At 30.1% G+C, this 15,005-nt stretch overlaps 1 protein-coding gene across 2 annotated transcripts in view; it reads left to right on the top strand.

Moving 5' to 3' along the window:
• The first annotated feature begins 4,936 nt into the window (after positions 1–4,936).
• LOC111641337 (39S ribosomal protein L28, mitochondrial-like) overlaps positions 4,937–15,005 on the top strand; it is a 35,701-nt gene continuing 25,632 nt past the window's right edge. Inside the window, exons 1-3 of one of the 2 annotated variants that reach the window (XM_023387472.1) lie at positions 4,937–5,058; positions 8,798–9,010; positions 10,880–10,996. In XM_023387472.1, the coding sequence (XP_023243240.1) occupies positions 8,805–9,010; positions 10,880–10,996 (323 nt within the window). In that variant the 5' untranslated portion in view covers positions 4,937–5,058; positions 8,798–8,804. Of the gene's footprint in view, positions 5,059–8,797; positions 9,011–10,049; positions 10,257–10,879; positions 10,997–15,005 lie in introns of those variants that run through there. The other variant, XM_023387473.1, reaches the window with a different exon arrangement.

The following is a 15,005-nucleotide window of genomic DNA, read 5'->3' as shown; positions in this document are numbered from 1 at the left end:
ATGAATGGGAATATAATTATTTCAGATATTATAGAAATATATTCCTTTGTATTTGAACATGTAAAAGAACTAGACAAAATCTTAACAATTCCTATATCTTTTTCAGTAGCAATTTTTGCTTCTCTAATTGTTTTCTTGCTGCAGCAGATAATATTCAGCATGCGATATACTGTTTCTTTTGTGACGTCATACATTCTGATATTTATATTGTGTACTTTCATTTTTTCTATATTATTTGTAATGAGCTTAGTTCATCAGCAAGTAAGTAGTTTGTTTAATATTAAAATTAAATTTTTGTTATTTTAATATTATTCGTTTAATCGGTTTATTTTAAATAAATTAAGGGAAAAAATTATTTAATTACGATTTCAAAAAATAATTTTTGTATTTATTTATAACAAACAATTGCATAAAGAGTTTTTACAAATTTGCTATTTTATTTAAAAGGGGAAAAAGTATTTAAGAAATTTGTTTAATAATATTACATCAACCTATAAAGATAGTTTTTATGTAAGTATTTAAAATTTTCTAGTTTTTAAAAAATTTTATCTTTATAATTTAGAAATGTTTATGATAATGGCATAAATGTTCAAATGTACAGTATTGGACAATTGATGGTGCCACGGTGCCATTCCTGCACACGCCTTTGAATAGAGACAAAAATTGCAAATGAATGCTACGTAATTTTTGATTCATTACAAGTAAAAGAGTTAAACATACTTTCTCTTTCTCTTTAATTAATAAAATTTATTTTCGTTTCTTTTCTAGTTGTGTTTCATGATAAAAAAAATATATTCCCCCGTTTGGCTTAACTTTGTTTAATAAGTATTTAGTAACCAGATACATAATTTTCCAAGTGAGAATACTTTTATTATATCTATAAATTGTTTTTATATTTTTGTACATTTATTTAAACTATTTATTTTTTTTAAATGAGAAAATTTCTTTTAAGTATTTTAAATTTCTATACAAAATACAGTAAAATATTTTTATTGTAATCACTTATATTCGCTTATAATAATATGGTAATTAAATAAGAATAAAATTAGTATAAATTCTTATTTTCTTGTCTCCGAACAGACATTAAAAACAATCTAGCATTTTATTAATTGCTATTAATTGTGATACAGTCAGTATTGTTTGACTGCTGTTTCTTGCCATATCGTCTTTAAGTCAATGATTGACTAACATAAACTGATAAAATTTCAGAACTTTCAGCCACAGATTAAGGGTAAAAGACAGAAAAAATTTAAAATAACTGTTTATCATAGGGAGGAGAGAGTTCGTACGGTTATAGTTATCACTATAACAGGAATCTAATTACAATAAGCAAAGTTTTGCAAATATATTTCATATTTTGGGATGTCTCGTTCTAATTATAACATCTGCGATTACAATAAGAAGTATCTACTGTGTTATATTCTCTTTGAAAAAATTGATGATATTTTTTTAATTTATTCTCCTTTAAAATCCTGTATATTATATTTTCTATAGGCCTGTAGCATGTTTCTTTCAATAACTGTGTTTTTCATTCAGTTAAAAAATATAAAAAAATGAATCATTACTGTCTCTTTTCTTCTTTAAAAGGTAAATTTATTTTAGTTTGAATTTCAATTTTATAAATAGTAATATATTAGTAAATAGTTATATTTAAATTGTAGTAAATTAGTAAATAAATAGTAAGTATATTAAAATTATTTATTTATTTATTTTTTTATTTTTACAGTATCAAGAGTTTGTATTGAAGATCTGTGGTACAATGTGTAATTATTTTGTCAAATTTTGAGATTTAAATATTTTTATTGCCTTTACAATCAGTTACCGGAAAAATAGTCACATTTAACTGATTGTAAAGCTGTATACCATAGTAATTTTTTTTTTCAGTGTAACGTTATGTCAATCATTCAGAGGCCTCAATTTGCTGTCCACGGCTGGATTGATTATAAGAAAAATAGAAAAAAGATGGAATTTATTGTACAGCACATATGAGATAACATTAGTTAAAATCTTTAAAATGTTTAAATCTTTTAATGTAAATTCTGTGTATATTTTACTTTTCTATCTCTATAAAAACACTAACTGAAGAACCAAAATGTATTTTGGACTCTTTCGGAGTTCGAATGCATTTTGGGTATATTGTATATGTTTAAGATTCAATTATTGTAAAATTTTTGTATTCTTTTGTAAACTTAGATATAAAATAAACTAAAAAAAATTTTGGTAGCATCATATTAATTGATGTGATAAACTCTAAAATTTAAATAACTGGTTTGATTATCACAAAAATTTAATGTAACTAAGAACAACAATACACTAGTTCATTCAAGTAAATTATAATTGCAAAAAAAATGTTTCCAATATTTTTATTCATTAACTTTAATGATATTTTGCAATTATAGTGAAAGTAAACAAAATTTTATAAACTAAATTTGGATTTGTTGAGAGGATTAACAGCAGAATACGTGTTGTAAATTGTGTTTAACTATGCCTACTATGGGATAGTCTGAAATGCATGGAGTTCTTTCAGAACGGTGAGATGATGTAACAACATCCAAATCTACAATGTCATAAAAATTTATAAAAATCTTAATAAGATTCGAAGCAACATCTTCATGGAAATAGAATAATGCTTTATTGCTTCTTCTGGTCAACTACTATATATTGTAAATAAATTATAGAAGAAAATATATACAGTATAACTTCCGAATAGCAGACATCGTCGGGACCGAGAAGTTTGACCGTTATTTACAGGTGTCCGCTATTCGGAGGTATATGCCGGCGGCCATATTATAATTTAACCTAATCATAAAGAGAAGAATACGATGGGTTACGAAAATACAAAATTTGCGTTAGGAATGTGAAGATACCAAACAATATACGTAAAATATATGATTGAAATATATATATACAGTATATTGTTTATCTTTTCAGCTGTAAAAATCACGTTTTAATTGAATTCTAAATAACAAACAGGTTGTAGAGGATATTTAAATTAAATGGAACATAAAAATTACGACGAAACGTAAACGTTGATTAATTATTAATTCATCAAAAATGACCTGAGCGGAAGTAACAAAAATTTAATTTAATTTTTCGATTAATTTTACTTTTTTCGATAAATTATTTATTAAAAATTACTTTAGCTACCGTACCACAAAGCTGTTAAGATTATAAATTACATTATAAATTCGAGAAAACAGACCATCCACTTTCGCAAATCGGCAAATCGCTTTCGTAACACGTAACTTTCACTAAATAAACGTTCTCTTAATCTTAAAATTGTTCATTTTTCATTACTACTGTACTACGGTTCTTGTCCAATGAATGAATATCTTCGGGAAAGTTTCTTCTTGGTAACGTAAGCTTAATTCCAACAATAAGACAGAAGTTTAATAACATTGATATGTATGACGATAAATGTCGATTGAAATTTAACCAGATTAGTCTTCTCTAACAGATAAAGAATATTGTTCAGCTTTTACAACTCGACTTCCTCCCCTATTCTTATTTTAAGCCAGTCTTTATTCGACGCTTATGGTCAAAATTCTTCCTCTGAAAGAGTATTTGAACTGATTATTTGTTAAAATATTTCGTACGTAATTAATTATTTCAGAATATTGAACTCGGAACTTTTGTGTTTTCGTAAAGTAGGTTATTGACGAGGGCGTGCGTTATTTAAAGTGTCCGCTATTTAGAGGTGAATATAATAAATGCCCTATTTGAAGGATCTGGGGATTATAAAAATGTCCGTTAAATACAGATGTCCGCTATTCTGGAGTGTCCGTTAATGGAGGTTTCAGGTTTCACTATACTTGATAGGATAGCTAAATTGTATAAACAACAGATGTTACATAGTAATGTAATAACTTCGGAGTCGTTAACAATCCCAGAGTGAAAACTATCGTTTTTTGAATTTAAAGTATTTAGTATTACAAATGATTACGTGCATATCTCGTATTAATAAACGCACAAGGACACTATTTAGGCACAACGTGAGAAACAAAACCTAATACAGTATAATCGAAAGACCGTAAAAAGATATGCTGATGGACAAAACTTCAGATGCTATCGCTAAATGGGAAAAAGTTATTAAAGTGTCAAATAATATAGCAAATATTTCAAACACGAAAGTTTTGTTAATTAATTAACTGGACAAGCAAACAATGATCAAGGCAGAAACATCTTGATGTGCACACTTTATAAAGTTAAGAGTAGAACATTCATTTTCTTCGCATTTTTCGGAGCGGCCACGTTTGAAACAAAACGCTAAGGGTATTTCGAGTAATGCAGACATTCCTGACGAATATCTATATTTGAAAAATGTGTACCGTATCAGATTTTTAAATCGGGGTGGCAAAAACTGAAAATACACGAACGAATGTAAACACAAAAAGTAATGTTTGATGTTTGTCGACATTAAAGAGAAATTTTGCCAAGTAAATGTGTTAGTCACACACCTAAAATTTTGTTCAACATATATATATATATATATATATATTTTTTTTTAAGTCTTTCGGATAGACCAGGTTTGAAATGACGGTCATATGGCTGAATGATTATGGCGCTCTGGCGCAACCGGCATCGAATTTGGATGAATCGAAAAACTCAGGAATTTTTCGGGTAGTCCATTCGGATATATTGAGGAGCTTAATCGAATTCGTAATGGGATTGCTAAAATTTAAAACAGGCCTTCTTAGTACCCACAGGGAGGAGAGAGTAAAAAAAAAAGACTAGGTTTTATTTGTCCTTTTTGTCCCCGAACAGTGTTCTTTCCTTGTTAGTGTTACGAGGAAATTGTAACCACTAAATATTTTATAATTTTTAAATATATATTTTCTATTAAAATAATACTTTTTTTTGAAATTTTAGAATAGCACAACATTTAATATACTTTAAATAATTATAATAATAAATATCTATGTAGTTTGCTTTTTCCGCTAGGGAGCGTTTGGGAGAAGCATGTCTGAAACGTGTTGTTAAATACAGTATATAAATTGTGTTTATACATACATTTTTCCAATTAACATTTAATTTTGTAAGGAGTGGATTTTTAAACAAGTGAGTTTCTTATTATCTATTTGATTATTTGGCATGTTAATCACAGAAATATATTTTCGCATTAAATTCGAATTCATACTAAATTATAATATTAACATTTGAATTGTGTGGGTTTAAAATTAGTCAGATAGATGTTTATTATTATTTCATTTATATGCTGTCTGACAATATTTACTAATATATACACAGTAGTTATAGTGTAGATATACTGTACATGCAAAAACTTATTGAAAATGATACAGGGAATGGAGTCTAGAGAGCATACACATAACTTAGAAGTTACATTCAGATAATATTTTTGTCATTCAGAACTGCAATCTTACCACTCTTACCATGTTCTGTATGTATATCAACAGATTACTTAAAGGTAATTTCCATGGCAATAACTTTTACCATAAATGCATGAGGTGGGCTAAAAGTGTGACTAAACTGGCTGTAAGAATTTGAAAAAAAGTAAATATAACCTGATGATGTGTCAATATTAGGTATTTGTTTATAATTCGTACACCAACCAATATGCATTAGCTCAGAAACATGTGGATTAAGTTTCGGAATAAATTGTCTAACACATTTTGGTGTTTTTAGGGGATTTTAGTGATAATAATTAGTGTGGTTTTAAATTCCTGGAAAAACTATACTTTACTAAACCGGGATAGCAAAATTATAAAATCACAATCACTACTACTACTACTACTACTACTACTACTGAATGATTACAAATCATTAACAAGTCATGTTGCAAATGTGTTGCTTCTGTGTAGCTATGCTTCTTCATATAAATTCATTACAGATTTCTTCCAAGTCCAAGTTTACAGCATGGGCTTTGTTCACAATTTAAAATAGCCGCATGATTCAATGAAACAAATGGCAGAACAATATTGTTGATACTATTAAACAAATGGGTATAAATTACAAAGAAATAAATTCTTCTTTGAGTCCAAATTATGGGATGGGCCTAAGTTCCACAAGTTCAAATAAGTTGGTGCCACTGATAACATCATTAACTAACTCCATAAACTAACAAATTCTACTTTCTGCTAATTGAATTTCTCAAGATTTGACTGAAGATGAAAGATAAGATCTAACTAGCATAAATAAAGCTAGCATTTTGTGACCGCTCTGGGTATTTGAGAAATGATAGATATAATATATGTAGATATTCGAAAGGTAGGTTTGTTTTTTTTTTCAAAAGTATCTACTAATTCTACAGGGGGATCATAATTAAAGTTGTCTTGTTCAGAGAACTCTGTAGCTCCAAACAATAAGCCAATTGGCACCAAAACTTGTGTACATGTTATTTAAAGGATGCAGAAAAGGATTTTGCAAAGAAAAATTTTAGTTCCAGAATTGTCCACTAGGGTAAATGTCACTTCAAGGAAAGAAATGAGATATACCGTATTTATTCACATATAAGATGAGGTTTTTATTCATTTTTAACTGCTTCGAAAACCTAGTTCTTCCCATATGCGTGAGTGAAGAATTTTTTGTATTTTTGCAATAATTTTTGTAAACCGTGTATTTGCATTTTTTATTGGATGCCCACCCGCTGGTGTTTAAAAACAGAATTATTTTATCTTGGTCATTTCAATCATTCTTGTGTATTGTCAGGTATAAAGATGAATAGGAATGGCAATATGATGCAATAGGAAAAGCAAAGCTTTTGAATTGAATTCCAAAATCACACAGGAGCCCGATATAAGTTAATCTGACATAAAAAAACTGGCACACTTAAACTAGAACTATATAATAAACCAACAAGTTGACACCTAAATGTGAATTTCAGCATATAATGAACAAATAAAATTTAATGTTCAAACGTTTTCAGGACAGAATGGATGAAATACAAAAAACAGTTCTATCCTTTGAAAATTTCTATCTTTTGAACTTTGCTGTATTCCAATTTTTAAACATTTAAACGATATTCAATACAAAAATCATTATGCTTACAACATGTAAATTAATTATTTTTTAAATAAATCTATAAATAAACTCATTATTATTATATTATATGGTGTTGTAAAAGTTAGTCTGATGTTTTAACATATAAATGATGTTTAATAAGGAAATTGTTTCCTTTACATTGCATAAAGATAAATAAATAATTACACAAAAATTATTGTTATGCTTTGTGGCATTGTAAATAATACTTCCACGATTGTAGAACTGGAATATAGTCAGAGTTAATGCAACCTCCCTTCATGCCCACTATATAAATTTCAAGTTTGGTAGCATACTGAGTTTGGTAGCATACTGGGCCAGAGTAGTATTATAATTCCCCTTTGACACATCGTATTTTTGGTCTCGAATTCTAGCCTCGCAGGATCTGTACGTGGATCCGATGTATGTTATATGTCTATTAAAATGTTTGTCCTGCAATGGAATACGATACACTCCTGGCACTTCTTGTCATCATACTTATCTTTTGTGTTAGTTAAAAGCCGAAAAATGTTTCGCTTTCTCTTATATGTTAAGCGCAAGTTTAAATCCTTAGTGATTCTATTGTAAATTTGTTAGAGGGATGATTTGTAAGATATAACAACCCAGTTGTTTTCTGCATCATTAACTCTGGTGTTGGTGATGGCTATCTTAGATTGCTGGTTGGCAGTGAGCTTGTTGATTAAGGACTGGTGGTACCCATGTGCAGATGCTATATACTTGATGTGTTTCGGTTTGTTGTAGATATTAGAAGTCTCCAAGCAATGGGAGTAAGCCCCTGAGACTAGGGCTCTTAATGCTGCTACCTGAAAAGGCCAAGGGTTCACTGAGTTAGCAGGTATAAAGAGGGGAATGGATGTGGGTTTGTGGTAAATAGTCATGGTTATATTTTTATTTGCCATACAAATCTTGACATCCAGGTAATGGGTGTCAAGATTCTTACTTACATTATAATGATTTATCTTTATCAAGTCTGCAGCATTGGCAGACTTGATATGATTTTTCACTAATACAACACAATGTGTGAAGCATCATGAGGGAGCAATTATAGTCAATCATTGATCACTGTGCATCATCTTCAAATTTCACACTTAAAAGATTGGGATCAATTGAACAACATTCCTTGCATTGCTAAGCATCACTAAGCAATCCATGTAGCACATACTGGTATGTGTCCATACCTGTATGGACACATACCATATACAGATTGCTTAGCAAATTAATATCTTAGGATGGGGTAATGATTAAGAAATGAAATTTGGCATGGTAGCTTGTGTCATGTCTCAAATGCAGTTGGACTTAATGGAGATTTTACTCATTATTGGCATTTACAATTTTTTATGTGTATGTATGTAGAACGGTAAATAGACATACATGACCACCTGTTTTACCCCAGGTCAAAAGCTGTTAAAGAATGAAAGGGTCATCCTCATGGATAAATGACTTGTAAAGAATGAATTAGTAGAAAAATTTCTGTAATGAAATCAAATTTTTGATGTGAAGCTTATATTTACATGATTTTTATATTCCAGAGAATTTGTAACCTAGTGAGTTTTTTACCATTTTATTGTAAAATTGAAATAAAATCATTTATTAGAAAAATTGTTTTTTACCTCTCTTGAAAAGTTTGTTTTTTGGCATTTACAACATTATGCTTCATAACATGAAGCATTTGTCTACATCAAAGACATGTTTTAAACCCATTTAAATTATCAGATTTTTCTGATTAAAATTATTTTATAAATGAAAAATTATAACTCATTTGTGTAAATTTTATTTATTTATGTAAAATTTACTTATGTAGGTTTAAAATGGAAAAATTTTTAAGACCATGGCATGCTGGTTATAAATATCCACTAGAATATTTTGTGAAACCCTGGAATGGAGGATATAAATATGCTAAGAATTGGCCTGAACATTATAAATGCTTTCTCCAAGAACTCATGAAGCCATCAACACCTGTTCATTATAAATATGATCCAAGAAAATGGTATAAAGATCCAGAAACTGGAGAAATGTTAGTAATTTTTCTTATGTATTATATACTTTTGTACCNTGCTGGCTGCTCGCATATCTGAACACCAACGTTCGGTGGCACTTGGCAATTGTGACACGGAACTTTCCAAATTGGTGATACAACACCACCACGTAGCGCTTTGGAATCGAGTGGAAATACTCAAACGCTGTGATGAAGGGAACTTGATATACATTTGGGAGGCCCTCCTCACAAAACTGCTCTCCCCGTGCAACACCCCTACCCTCGATTTACCGGACGTCTGGATTAATTTATTCAGGCGGTTAAAAAACCAACAATAATTTTGCATTCTCTTCCCGCACCTCCTACATGATTCAAAGCACATACGTGTCGGCCTCTTTATGTGCGTCTTTTTACGTGTGTTATGTATTTTAAATTATGTCCCGCGCTTTAATATTTAAAATTTAAATTTTAATATAAACTTGCACTTGTGGATCTATTCCGATCGGTTTCTATGCTGTCTAAGTTAAGGCGCATGCGTGCCAAAAATTTTATACGTATTTACAAAGTGTTTTAACTTAAATTCTAAAAAATTTAATTGTTCTTAATAGACATCTAATTGGCTCTCATGTTATGCATGTTAAGGTGCACGTGCGCCAATTTTTCGCGTTCACAAAATAATTAATAGCCACTCCAATCGATGTTTATTTGTTTTAAAACGCATGCGCACCAATTTTAAATGTTTAATTCTAAAAATTTAAAAATTTAAATTTAAAATCTTTTTTGTATGTTCAAAAACGGCTAGTATCGTTAATGTTTTAAATTTAAATGTATGGTTCGAATTCTTTATTCGAATTTCATTTTACCTGAAGACGACGTGCTTATTTACGTCGAAAGCGCTCGTAAATTAAAATAATTTCAAGTATATTTAACACCTCATAGACTGACGTTCTTGGAAGAAGTTTTGATTGACATAAGTTGGCGTGACATCCAACCCGTGAACTTAATACACCTAACAAGATGTATAACTCATTTGTGTAAATTTTATTTATTTATGTAAAATTTACTTATGTAGGTTTAAAATGGAAAAATTTTTAAGACCATGGCATGCTGGTTATAAATATCCACTAGAATATTTTGTGAAACCCTGGAATGGAGGATATAAATATGCTAAGAATTGGCCTGAACATTATAAATGCTTTCTCCAAGAACTCATGAAGCCATCAACACCTGTTCATTATAAATATGATCCAAGAAAATGGTATAAAGATCCAGAAACTGGAGAAATGTTAGTAATTTTTCTTATGTATTATATACTTTTGTACCAATATATTTAAAATGAAAAATTATGTTTATTTTTATATAATTTAACATATAATTATCTATCTGTTTCTTTGCAGACACACTAAGGTGACAACACTTGGCAAATTATTGACTATTTATTCAGTTGTTGTTTGTTCTCCAAGTGGTATATGGAATATGAAACTGTCCATCCTGTACGACATCTGTACACTAGTGGTTTGTGCTTTATGTTGGCTGAAGAGGGACCAATGCCCGAAACGCGAAATGTAAAAAGCGTCCCAACTGAATAAATAGTCAATAATTTGCCAAGTGTTGATATATGTCACCTTAGTGTGTCTGCAAAGAAACAGCTTAATAACAACAACATGGTTTCATCAGAATCAAAAAAAATATATAATTATTTAATCAAATAAAAATAAAACTTTATTAAATATTGTATTTTATCATATAAACTATTAATTTATTCATTATTATGCAAAATATGAAAACTGACTAAAAATTAAAAAATAAGTTTTTAGTCAGTTTATTTTTGTTTTCAAAGAATATTTTGTTTTTATTTCTTGTAAATTAAAGTATTAGTGTATTTCTAATATCTTGTTTATTATATAGTAAAAGAGTTCAAAATGAACCAATTCCAGTTATTTATCCAAAAGATGCTGATAATGGTATTTGGGGTGGAGAAGGAATTATAAAAGGTTATAAGAAAAAGCATCGTTATCATACAAGGTAAGATCATAAAATAAAATTATTACTAAAATAAATTTAAAATTAAGAAAATTTTTATGAAATGAGAAAAGAAATATTTAATAAATTAATTATTTTATATAATTGAATTAAGAACTAGATATGTAACAAGCAATATTGTTAACAAGTGTGAAAATAGTAGTAATTCAAACACAAATTATTATTGCATTTACTTTCAGGCACTTGGCAATTTTTATCATCAAATTTTATTTAGTTGATACGTGTTGATATTATTTACACACGTTTCGGGCATTTATTGCCCCTCCTCAGCCAACTTTTTAATTTACAGGTTATTAAGATATTAAAACCACAAATTTCCATCACCTATGTTTACTTGTTATTATGGAATTACAAAACCATTTTGGCCCTTAACACTCGTTTTTCTTGCAGTTTTCCTCTGTAATTGTTGTTGTTTTGTTGACCCTTATCCATTTTTTGATGATTGTTGCCGTTTCAGCTTCGGAATTCTTATTCTGGTATTTTGAAACCATGCTAGTAGTTATTAGTAGTAATTGGGCTAAATTTTTGAGGATAACGTGGTCCAAAATGCCTTCTTTTTTTTACGGAGGGTTTGTTGTTTATAAAGTCTTTCACCCCCTTTACAGAGTGTCAGTTTATCTGTATGAATTATTACTGTAATAGCACAGTTTTGCACCTCGTGAAGCCCTATAATTTCAACGAAGCCCGATAAAGGTGACGAAATTTTTTTTGACAAGTGGACATTCGAGTTGCACGTGACACGTTCTAATTTATCCCCTGTACGATAAAAAAAAAAAAAAAGTAATTCAAACACAGATTATTATTGCATTATACGGCAACAATCATCAAAAAAATGGATAAGGGAAAACAACAACAATTACAGAGGAAAACTGCAAGAAAAACGAGTGTTAAGGGCCAAAATGGTTTTGTAATTCCATAATAACAAGTAAACATAGGCAATTGGAAATTTGTGGCTTTAATATCTTAATAACCTGTAAATTAAAAAGTTGGCTGAGGAGGGGCAATAAATGCCCGAAACGTGTGTAAATAATATCAACACGTATCAACTAAATAAAATTTCATGATAAAAATTGCCAAGTCCCTGAAAGTAAATGCAATAATAATTTGTGTTTGAATTACTACTAATAACTACTAGCAAAATACCAAAACAAAGTGTGAAAATGCAAAAAATGTGGAAAACCTAAATTAGATATTTAAGTTAGACTAAATATTGAAATGTAGACACTGTGTAATATGTTATACAAGGTGCGTTCCATAAGTAATGCGACCAAATTCATAAAAAATCATTTATTGATCATATTTTTACAATTAGTCAAAAATCTTTGAAATAGCACCCTCCTGCATCGATACACTTGTGAGGGCGGTATTTCCGGGCCTGAAAGGCATTCTGGAAGGCCTTCTCCAGAATGTCCTTTAGAGCTGATGTAACATAAGCCTTGATGTTTTCAATCGTGTTCCAATGTTTTCCTTTCATGCGGGGAAACAAAAAAAAAGTTGGCTGGAGCCAGGTCAGGACTGTAAGGTGGCTGTGGAACCAATGAGGTGTGGGTCCTGGCCAGGAAATCGTTGACAGTGAAGGAGCTGTGGCTTGGCACGTTGTCGTGATGAAGTTTCTGCATGTCCTTGATGTCACTTCGGCAGCATGTGACTAGGATTTCAGTCTTTTGAACACTTCCAAGTAGAAAGCTGCATTTACAGTGGTCCTGACAGGTACAAATTCATGGTGGTTAATGCCTCTGACATCAAAGAAGACAATTCAGGAGGTTGATGGATGTCCACTGCAAAGTTTGTTGGTGACCTCCTCTCGGCCATCCTTGAACGACTTGTGCCATAGAAAGACTTGTGATTTGGAGAAGCAATCACTCCCAAAGGCCTGCTGAATTAATGTAAAAGTTTTGGTGGTGGACTTCCCAAGTTTAACGCAAAATTTGATAGCATAACATTGCTCTACAAAATGATCCATTGCTCCGTGTTACATTAACTTAAAACGGGATTCACAGGAATGAACGTCCTTACATGCTGGCAGCTTGGAGGCAAACGAGAGCAGGTGAGTTTTGAAGCTAACACCTCACACCACCTAGCACAGCAGGTTAGAACTAGCTACAGCATATCGTTGTGTCATGAAAAAAATTAGTCGCATTACTTATGGAACACATCTTGTATTATGGTAGTTATTATTCATAATTCTATGTTATAAAAACTCTCCTCATTACTGTTGTTTTATGGATTGTACATGTTGGTTGTTGCTTGACACTACAGATTGTACAGGTATTTTAGTGTATGTTATAATTTTTCAGTAATATATCAGTTTAGCAACAATGGTGCATGATTATTGGCTTATTGAAAATTTTATAGAATGTGGCAATATCAATATTGATAAGTGAGTTTAACAACATAATTTTTTACTGTTTGTTAATTTATTAGTCAATAAATACATAATCTAATATTTTATTTTTGAATTTTCATTAAACTCAAGCCAAGTATTTTATTAATGATGTAATTAGTAAAAAACTATTAGTAATATCTTGTAATGTTCAAAGCATTTAACCTTTCTTGTTAGATTACTTCAATGCTATGTTACAGTGGTATTTTCACCAATATTTTTTTTGCATGTTTACTACTTAGTTCTGAAATGCTTAAACATAGAAATCTGTGTTTGATAAATTAAATTATCTAAGTTCTTTAACTGCTAGGACAGGTAAAATATCAATAGAGAATTGTTTTGTTTTAACTGTACAAAATTGATGTACTTTATATATTACAAATCAAAAACACAACACCTTAATTTGCTGAGAAAAATTTAATGAAAAGCAAACGTTTTCAGGTAAATCTGTTGGCCATCATCAGGGTAAGATATTCAAATATAAACAAAATAGAACAAAAATTTGAATACAAATAAAATAAAATAATGAATGAAATATATATATAAATGTATAAAGAAAAATAAAGTAAAATTAAAATTATTATTATAAATAACAAAATATGTATATGAAAAAAATAAGCATAGGTTAATTAAATATTAAAATGTTATATAATAATACATTATATGAAATTCAATGAAATGCAAGATATGCAAAAAAATACTAAAATCAAGGCATTAAATTAAGAGCTGTGTAATTGTTTGATTAAGTATTTCCAGGCCGAAGGCAACCCTTCAGAATCTCTAGAATTAATGCATGCATCATGCAATCTGCTCTTATATATTTCAATTTTTTCAGTGCAAATTGCCAATGTTGGTGAATGTACTGGTTTAATAATACTTGCTTTGTCCCATTTGACGATTGAGCCCTCAACTTGCGCCAACTGTGATAGTATTGTGGCATTAGATCCCTTGCTGATATTGTATTTGTGTTCTTTTAATCTGACTCCTAAACTTTTATTAGTGACACCAATATAATTTTTATTAATGTCTAGTTCACAATTTTTATATGGAATCCATATAGGATTCCATATAAGCAGGAGTGCACAAAAGTGCACATATAAGCAGGAATGCACAAAAAGAGCAGGAGTGTATACTCCTGCTCTTTTTTCTTTATCTATGCTATCTTTGTTGTTCCTTAATAATTTGTACAGGCTAGGAGCTCTCTTGAAAATTAACTTGGACTTTTTGCGGGCTGAGATTTCCTTCATGATGGCTTTTCTCTTTCTATCATAAGTGAACTTTGTGATTTTGCTGAAATCGCAGTTTTGAGCTTTAGTTTTGTTTATTTTGTATTTTCTGATCAATGTTGTTATCATATCTTCTCTGTACCCTAGAGATCTGGCAATATGTAATATTCTATTAATTTCTTTTTGCCTATCTAACACACTACTGCAATAGAGAAAGGCCCTTTGGATAAGGGCACGGAAGGCAGACATTTTCTATTGGTAAGGATCATTAGAGTGGGACGGAATGTACAGAGGGCTATGCGTCGGTTTTACGTATACCTTAGTGGCCAAGTGCCCTTCTTTGAACTCAACGTCAATATCCAAAAAATGTATCTGTGAAGCA

This window comes from Centruroides sculpturatus, unplaced genomic scaffold (genome assembly GCF_000671375.1).
Source record: "Centruroides sculpturatus isolate CEXI.00-Female unplaced genomic scaffold, Cexi_2.0 scaffold1544, whole genome shotgun sequence".
NCBI classification, from domain to species: Eukaryota; Metazoa; Arthropoda; class Arachnida; order Scorpiones; family Buthidae; genus Centruroides; species Centruroides sculpturatus.
The sequence above is the reverse complement of the archived record's forward strand: the minus strand, read 5'-3'. Positions and strand labels throughout refer to the sequence as shown.